General features: G+C 41.6%; 1 protein-coding gene across 1 annotated transcript in view; it reads right to left on the minus strand.

The window, feature by feature from the left end:
- Nucleotides 1-10,000, minus strand: part of ush2a (Usher syndrome 2A (autosomal recessive, mild)) — a 233,866-nt gene that overhangs the window by 78,968 nt on the left and 144,898 nt on the right. The window contains exons 40-41 of the mRNA XM_053682619.1: nt 4,811-5,439; nt 184-512 (exon numbers count right to left, since the gene is read on the minus strand). Of these exons, the coding sequence (XP_053538594.1) occupies nt 184-512; nt 4,811-5,439 (958 nt within the window). The remainder of the gene's footprint in view (nt 1-183; nt 513-4,810; nt 5,440-10,000) is intronic.

Here is a 10,000-nt window from a genome sequence, read left to right on the forward strand (position 1 = left end):
GTCAAATTTGTCTTTGAAGGACCATTTAAACTGCTCCAGTATAGTAATCTATTGGAGCTACACCTGGGGATAAACTTTGTTGGAGATCACTACTGACTACACTGAATTTTCCACATATTATTCCAATAAAAACAATTTTCCCAAAAGGAAATAAAACATATTAAATATTCCTATTTTAATTACCGTATGTTGGGGCCATTTGGCCTTGATGGTGGGTGCCACGACACGGCCAGGAAAGATTCACTAATGGCGATGACTGAGAGTGCCGGAAGCCCCTGCGGAATCGTGGGTAATGTAGTGATACGAGTAGGCAGGCTCTCGGTGCAGCCTCCAACAAAGCCCCCACCCCCTGAACAGGCAAGGATGGTCACGCTGTAGTTAGTGTATGGCTCTAGGCCAGTGATAGTACAGTTAAGCGTAGAGGTGTCGGTGTGGGATATGCGTGGATCTGGCATCCGGATCTCGTAACGCTCAATTTCTCCGTTGGGTATCAGTGGGCCTGACCAAGTTACCTATAATAAAACACATACATACATATATACACATTAGTGCATAGGCAAATGTGTCACAGAAAACCCTAACTAATCAAATTATAAAGTATTACCATATAGTTAGACTAAACAAAGCAGGCTTTGTATATGGAGTGGAGACATGTTCAATATAATTAAATATACTATTATAAAGCAGTAATATCAACATAAAACTATATATTTTTTTGTTTTATGCTATATGTGGTAACACTTATGTAATTCTTCATAGGGCTACATTACACCTACATAAAGACCTTCCTGAAAACTAACATGTACCTGCATAAACATCCATCCATCCTGGAGCCTATTCCAGGGAATTCTGGGCACAATGTGGGGTACACCCTGGACGGGGTGCCAACCCATCGCAGGGCACAATCGTTCACACATTCATGCACTACAGACAATTTGAGAATGCCAATCAGCCTACAACACATGTCTTTGGACTGGGGGTGGAAACCAGAGTACCTGGAGGAAACCTCCAAGGCACAGGGAGAACATGCGAGCTCCGCACACACAGGGCAGAGGCAAGATTCGAATCCCCAACCCCGGAGGTGTGAGGCAAATGTGCTAACCATTAAGCCACCATGCCCCCACCTACATAACCACTGATACAGATTTACGTCAGAAGATCATGACTACTAGTTTGATACCAAGTGAGGTTTACTGCAAAATGAATGTTACTTGACTTCAAAATGTTTTATAACAGCTGACACTATTGGAGTAAACCTTTACATTCATGCTTGTGTAGGTTTATGCCAGCTGTCATGAAGGGCTTACGTATGCGCCATGCAGCCTTATATACACCACCATTAAGTAAAGTGTTACCCTTTATATACTACACATTTAGCTGAAGTGTCTGAGGTCAAGGCCAATTTCCAGGCCACAATCTGAGATCGCTGTAGTGAAGACACCCCTGACTTTCACCCGGAAACACAATATTCTTTTCATTACATTTAAAACAGGGATGATGCTGTCAATATCTATAATGAAACTCTGATGGAATTGCACAAGGAAAGAAAAGTGGCAGGCTTTATCAGTCGCAAGTCAGCATTTCAGGGAAACATTAACTATGTCGTACATTGACGCTATACAGAAATGTGAAAGTGTTTCATGCGTTTCAGCAACGTTTTACTTCATCAGACTTTGAAATACTGTGTATTTCCAAACACCTATATGCCCTTATCCATTGCCCTTATTAGCACTTAACCCCCCCCCCCCCCCCCCCCCCACACACACACACACACACACACACACACCTCACACCCCAAGCGAATCCAACAACATCCTAAATCCTAATTTAAGCAGGCTTGTGCGCTAGTGGTTTTTCCCTGGTCATGATTTACCATTTCAAAAATGATTAAAGCCTCCAGAACTGATAGACTAAAAAAAAAAGACAGCAACATTTCAACCATTTCAGGCATAAGGAAAATAGTGAAGGATGTGATAATATTAACAGCTGTGCGGGCGGGAACTGCAATCACAAGAACTCAGCTGGATGGTGGATTTTGCAGTGAATCTGCAGTAACCTGCAGAAAACAGCGACGATCTGACATGCGGTTATAGGCCTATTTGATCTTTTTAGGTCGAGCTGTTCACCCTTTTTTTTTTTCTAGGAAAGGTTAACTGAATATTCCAGAGACCAGTAGTTCTCACCTGGTGTCCCAAAGAAGATAAGTAGGGTTGAGCCTGACAAATACCTGGATGGGAGACCTCATGGGGAAAGCTATGGTTGTTGTAGGAAGTGGTATTAGTGAGGCCAGCAGGGGGTGCTCACCCAGTGGACTGTATGGGGCCTAATGCCTAATAACACTATACTGTTTCTTTCAAATGACAATATCCCCCATTGGCCCTTATCTATCATGGCCTCCTAATAATGTCCATCTCCGAATTGGCTGCATCTTCTTCTCTCCACCAATAGCTGGTGTGTGGTGGGCGTTCTGGTGCACTATAGCTGAGGTCGCATCATCCAGGTTGATGCTACACGCTGCTGGTGGCTGAGATTTCCTCTATCCAATATAAAAAGCGCTATATAAATGTAACCATAAACTGTAAATATACTTGTGCTTGTGAGATGGAGGAAGGGGGCGGGGCTTGCAGGGGGTGTCAGTTAATATTATAGAGTTGCAAACATTTGCGCAAATCATTTCAGGTTCATATGTCGACTGGCTCATCCTGTTTTATGTGAGAGAACAAGACTGCTCTTTTGGCGTATTTTTGAGTGATAACTCATACGATGTTAAATTACGGCGCACCTGTGCGAAATGCATAAAGGTCGGCACGTCTAGCAATATAATATATTCAGAGTAAAAATCTCTGGATATCATCGCGGTGTAAAATCGTGCGCAGACTATTAAAAATCGTTATATTGCACTAGCCTACTCATGAGTAACATCCGTCTCTGTAAAACACTAAGCAAAAACAGCTGAAAATGGACAACACGGCTTCCCACGTTCCCCGGTCCTCTACATGATATTAATGCTTTTTATAGAACAGCCTTTCCTCTCATTATTGGTTTGCACAGTTTGTAAAGATGCACACTGTGCTTCTACACGGCCATACATTCCTCATGACATACGGTCGCATCCTGTCTGCATGAAAATACTCTACAATGAGTAATATTTCATAAGATTTGGGCAGAAATCCAGGAACGATGACACTGGATCCTTAAAAGAATGAAATAATTGGCATTTTTCAGAAAAGAGAAGATATTCTAAAAGACAATGGAGGCACCAAACAGCTCGACAGGCACAAATGCACTTCATATGCTAATGAAAACAACTGTTTTGTGCGCAGACATGTGTAAGAACTCTTATCCAGTTATACACGGAAATGGAGCGGTTTCCAAATTAATAAAATAATAATAGCATTAAAATAAACCTGGGGTTAAGGGAAATGAATTATTCACACAAGTTTATGCAAATGCATTTTGTTTGAAGTGGTAAGCATTTCTATTCAAGATCCTTGACACTGAAAGACAGAGAGAGAGAGAGAGAGAGAGAGACAGAGAGAGAGAGAGAGAGAGAGAGAGAGAGAGAGAGAGAGAGAGAGAGAGAGAGAGAGAGAGAACGGAATAGAATCTAGTTGGGCTACAGTGTTGTTCTTTGAATCCAGCTAGGTGGATCTCTTGTGCATTGTGTTCACTGAGGGCTTTAGTACGCTGATACCAGGCTGCTTAGAGATTTGTATGTGGTGTCTTCTGAACTGAATAAAGGCTTTTAGCTAAGGGAAGGTAAGACTGCGATGCAAGAATGTAAGAAAGCGTGCATTTTAATGGAGGTGAGCTGTGCATTGATGGTCTTAATTCATAGCTCCAAGAATAAGTTACATTATGTGGACAAAAGTTTGTGGACACCTGCTAGTAACACTCTATTCCAGATGTAGTCCCCCTTTACTGTTATAATAACTTCCAGTCTTCTGGGAAGGCTTTCCATTTCATTTTGTGGAGTGTAGCTGTGGGGATTTACTCATTCAGCCACACAAGCATTAGTGAGGTCGGGTAGTGATGTCGGCCGAGGAGGCCTGTGGTCTATGTATGACTCCATGGATGATGCTTTGTGTACAAGGATATTGTCATGCTGGAACAGGTCTGAGCAGTGAAGAGAATTCTTAATGCTATAGTATAAAAAAATAACACATCCTGTACAATTGTGTGTTTCCAACTTTGTGGCAACAGTTTGGGGAAGAACTACATATGGGTGTGATGGCCAGGTGTCCAGAAACTTTGGGTCATATAGTGTATAGTGTGAAAAACATACATTACAATGGTGCTCGTTTTCTATAGGGGTTCTGCTTGAAATCTTTTCTGAAAAGAAACCCCTCCATGCTAATGTTTTAGACAGAACCTTTAAGCAAGGTGCACTGATTTTTCTTCAGATTGCCATAAAAAAAAATTAACAGCAAAATAGTTCTTGATTAAATTAGCTTTAATTAGGTCGTGGTTAAATATTCTAGCAGGGCAGTGATCTAAAACCTAAAAAAATATTAATGAGGGTATTTATTTTATTAGAAAATTTCACTCCAATTAAAGGTTTGATTTCTCTCAGGTTTTCAGTGTGAGATCAAGCCTATAACCTATCCTTATCAAAGCTTACTATTGTTGGAGCTAGGTCCTGAACCAAATTAGCGGAACTGACTGATTCAAGAAACATGTTTGACATAACTAGTCTGCTAATGAAAGGTTAGAACAGACTGTGGATGATGTTCCCAGTGTGATGTTGGCAGAAAATGGCTTAAAGTCTTTGTAGTCATTAAGATCTACCTATGCACATTCAGAAGGCTACCTGGACAGACTCTGGCCCGAGCACCAGCACTTTGGGTGGCTGTATTCCTGCTGGTCTTGAAGGTCGGGTCGTGACCTTTTCCCACAGACTGCTGTTGGAGCCTCCTTGCCTGGTTGTGGCGATCACCCGATATTCATAAGTGCTCCAGGGACTGAGAGATGCTGAGCTGTCCAGATAGGTGAGAGACTGGTTAGGCATCATGGTGGCCACTGTGGAAATCTGCTGAGTGCCATTAAATCTTCGTTCCAACGTGTAGCCTTCCAGCGGCCCGTTGGGATGCAGTGGTGGAGCCCAGGTCACCAGCACAGAGGTGGGCGTGTCTGAGTAGAGCCGAGGGCTGGTCACACCTTCTGGAGGGGCTGCAGGTGTGTGGAGTGTGTGTGAAATAGTCGAATTAGTGCAGCCTATCTCAGTGCATGCCTCCACCTGGATGAAGTACTGCTGGAAGGGTGCCAAGCTGGAGAGGGTGAGGCTGGTGGTGTCCGCAAGCACGGTGGTGATGAGTTGGCTGTTCTGGTAGATGTTGTAGTGGATAAGGTTGCCATTAGGGCGTGAGGGAGGAGACCAGGAAATGGTGGCATTTCTAGGGTGGATCTCATACAGCACGGGTGGGTCTACAGATTCAGGGCCTAAAGGACAGACAGAAACAAGAGTCAAATTTCTAAGGTCTGTTTAATGCTGACATGATACTGGATCTTGAATAAGTGTCTAGGAATGTTTGTGTCTGATCTCAACAGAATCCTAACACATCACCAAAAGTATTTTTGTTCACAGATTTTAAACCTGGCCAAACTTTTCCAACATCAGCTCTCCATAATCCACACAAAGCCGCTTTAAGAGCTCCTCTAGACGTCAGAATCGAGACAAGCACAGCAGTGATTGCAGGAGCGTTTTTGTCAAGATTAGAATGGAAAGATGTGGTAATCAACTCATTTAGCCCTGACAACCTGCGCATTTAAACGAATGCATACTGTAAACTAAACTATTTGTGGATGCATTCATCAGTGGATGTTATTGGCCAACTGTTATCTATGGAAAACTATGGATAAGATGTGAAGTAAAGAATGCAGTGAAGAGGTTGAAATAATTTGAAATAAAACATTCAAGTCTTCTGACTGGTCGTTTTCGTTGAGTGGTTAGCAGAGAACAGCGGCCAAGATAACAGCGTACATTGCCAAAAAATCCTCATGGATCTCCAGGTTTAGACAGCTTGGACTTTTCTTAATTACACAACCACCCACACGCCAACACCCACACCCACTCTTTCCCTTTTTTTTTTCTTTTTACAACAATATAAACTCTATCGTGTTGAATGCCCTTCAGCATGATAGAAGAAGCCAATCATAAAGTTATTTTTAATAAACATAAAACAAAATTTTCATAAACAAACCGACTTCTGTTAATATATGAAAGCAAGTAAAATGCAAATAAAGAATTTGAATAGAAAGTATTTCAATTTCTCCTGCATTAATACAAGTTTAGTTAATCGCTATGTGGCACAAAATTATATAGTAAGTGCTTATGATCAAATATACACTTTAACAACAACAAAAAAGACAGTTTAACAGTTAACATTTTCCCATTTTAAAGTTTTGTGAATTGAGCTCTATGAAAAGTAACTAAAAAAATCCTCAGAGGGAAAACCGGTTACCTAAAATAAAAACGGAGTTACAGTGTGGTGTCTTGCACGTGTCCTCTCCGCCTGACTCTCTAGCCTCGGGTGTCTGATTGATATTTAGGCCCTATGAAAGCTCATTTGCAGGTAATGTTTTCCTCCTACATTTACGTCCCACAGTAGCAGTGGTAATGGCGAAGCAGCAAGGGCGCGCCTGATCAAGGTGACTGGCTCTCGCTCTCTCATGCATGCTGGGCTGCTGATGTCTCCCCACAGATGGCCCACTTCCACCTCCCCATCACCACCTTGTCCCACCTGAGTACACGGAATGAGCTTTAGGCCCCAGAGCTCGGTATTGTACGTACCAGTAAAACAGGACTAAACTCAAATCTAAATAGATATGGAAAAAAAAAAAAAGTCACAAAGACTAATGTTTAGCAGAGGTCAAACTGAATATGTTTGACTTTTAAAAAAAGGAAGTCCCACTGTGTCCCACATTAGTGCAAAATGGTTTCAGAATGGATATATACACCTTTTCTTTTAATTTGGTTCATGAACAAGAAGTCCTAAAGCCTCTAATAGGAACAGGTTACAATAAATCCCAATGTACTGGCAATGACGTAACTGATTGTGCTTTTTACTTGAAACGCTTTTAAGTGTTAGGCAAAAAAAAGGAAACAAGTTGTTCATTCATTTAACGCATGTGAAAGTACGATTTGCGTCTGTAGCAAAGACGGTGGTGGTGAGGAAGGGGGTCATCACTTTAGATTCTTCCCCTCCAGCCCCCATACATAATCCCCCCGACACTCCACCCACCCAACGTCCTGATAAATAAACAATGCACAGATCTGACCTTTGGGTTAACAGGTTTTTATGCTTGCTCCACTCAGCACTCTAACTGATTCAATTACCACAAAGGTTCGAGAGCTTCCATGAATACAGAAAAAGCCCCCATCCCACCCCCACCTCTGACACTGCTTTAAAAAAAAAAAAAAAAAAAAAAAAACACCCTGCAAATGTACCTGTGCTGGCAAATCCAATGTGTCTCTCTGGAGGAATTCCTTAATTGTTAATAATTTTACCACATGAGACAATCAAGTCACCTTGAACGCAAACCCCTCCTTTGCTTCCTTCACCCCGCTCCAAGCCTCCTCTGCTCGCTCTCTAGCCTCGCCTCGGTCTGTACAGGCAAAGTGTTATTTAAGCTTTACTGGTCTGTGTTAAATTTCGCAATTTGAAGGGCTGTTAAGTTTTTCAATTGAAATTTCATTTAAGATGCAGGTGCTTTTGATTTTATTGATGCTTTACTGCTCTTGGGGCGCCTGACGAGAACACTGCACAATAACACCAGGCTGCCTCCATCAGGGCATCGGTGGCGCTGGCTGTGATCGCAGGACGTTCGGGATACTTAAGCCGGGTCTTTCCTGGGAAAGCAGAAGGAGAAACTAGCGCGCGGGCCACCAAGCTTTAAATTACATTTATAAGGATTTGGTTAGCATAATAATAACACAATCAATTGACAAGGCATGAAAGGAAGGGGTGGGCAAGGAAAAGAAAGAGAGGGTTACTTTGAACATCGTGGATGTCTTTGGGATAGGAGGATCGCTGTGAAGGTTAGGGTGGCTGATAGAAGCTAAAAACAATATGGCACTAGGAATCAAGTAATCTAGTAGTAAAGTGCATTTTAGTGAATTGGAATGACTCGCATCATCTCATATTAGTGTCTCATATTAGCATCGCATATTAGTGTTGCACCCATTTGCAGTGTTGAAAATGGGGCTTTTCTGCCAATAACATACTTTGACGTCACTATTTTAAGAAATCCTTAAAAGAAATTTTGCCAAAACATGCAAATGAATTACAATTTAGTGGAATTTAGTACCTTGCCTTGCAGAAATCATGTGATGGCAAGGATCAAGTAAAAAACCAACAACAATGCAATGGGAAAAGCAGTCAGTCGACATAAAGATGTCTAAAGAATGTGCTTTTCTCATGCAATGAATGTCATCCTTTCATCAAGTTGTTAGTTACATAGCATAGTCAAATGGACATAAGTCTAATTAACTCAGTTCGTGACCAGATACCGTTTGTCAAAATGTACACGATGCTCCTGAGCTCTCACATCATCATCATCATCATCATCATCATCAAAATAGAGAAGAGAGCTTGCCGGTCCCTCAAGGATTTTACGATTTTGCTTAACGCAAAATCAAGCAAACTCAGCAACATTCGGAGGAGCTACCGAACGATTTTCCGCAGATTTGGGCCAAGACGAGCCCATGTGACGTCGTGGGCATCCCATGTGACGTCTTCGATTTACGCATGTCGAACACGAGTACAGCTAAAAGGTCTCATTTACCAACAAGTATCACTGCAAAATGCCAAAAAAAGCACAAAAAAACGCCGCAAGTTGCATCGCAAAAAAAGCCGCAGCAAAATCGAGCGTTTGTGGCCGCAACAATCAAAACACCTGTGCGAAATCCTGTACGGACTGGTGCTTGCATACTCTCTACAGAGTAACACACTTCAGTAACGTGAAACCTACAGTTTCCAGAACTATATCTATTAAAACATGTCAGATTTTGATCATGTAAAGGGTCTTCCCAGGCCAGCACACATCTGGCTCCAGATGCAAACCAATTACAAACGCAAAGTGAGAAGGTGAAGATCTTCTGCGCCTGATGAACCGGTGTGTTTTATACGAACACGAGAGTGTATACAGGTACAGAAAAAACAGTTCATGTGTATGTAAATGTGCACGTGTGACAGGCAGGAACGAAAAGGAAAGCCTACATGCTAAAGTTTATGTTCACAGGACCGGCTGTCAAGTCGAAGGAGCGAAAATTCACACAAGGAATTACATTAAAAAGATGGGTATAAAACTTTAATGGAATGATAAAATCAGAGGCAAGAGAGCCTTCTGAATACATAAAACGCTCATACATCTTTACTAGGAAAGTTTCAGTTCAACGGAAATACACAAGACAGCTTAAAGTTATAGAATCATTTCGGCCTGGCATTTGTGGCAAGAAAGATGACGCACTGCAGACCGTTATGAAAAAAATCTTTCAAAAAAAATAAATAAAAACAAAAATAGCAAAAAAGGAAAAAAAAATTAAGCCCTAGTAATTATTTGTGATTAGCACTAGGGTGTGAAAATGTAGGCCAGCGCAGCCTTCACCTGAATGTTTTAAACATTGCGTTGGGGAGAACAGAAGGGAACTCTCTCTGGGGGTATTTCTAAATTAGAGACAAGAAAAGTTATTGCTGCTGAGAGGGTAAAAAAAAAAAAAAAACCCGGAAAATTAGACATACGGTCCTCTCATATTATTTTACCTTGCTCGTCCTTTCGTCTCTCCCTTGATCATATGCGATCATTACTTTGACAAATCTCTTCAATTCTCTCCAACTGTTCGTTTATTGCGGCTTTTCCGACGACTGTTTTAAGATGAGCGTGCTTTTATTTAGAACCCATTGTATCCTGGAAATATACAGGTTCCCTTCAACAGTAAACAATCAATCACCTCCTTCACGGTAATGCGTATTTGTTTCCAAAACGTGTTGTATACCAAATG

The sequence above is a fragment of the Ictalurus punctatus genome, chromosome 9, assembly GCF_001660625.3.
Source record: "Ictalurus punctatus breed USDA103 chromosome 9, Coco_2.0, whole genome shotgun sequence".
Lineage (NCBI taxonomy): Eukaryota > Metazoa > Chordata > Actinopteri > Siluriformes > Ictaluridae > Ictalurus > Ictalurus punctatus.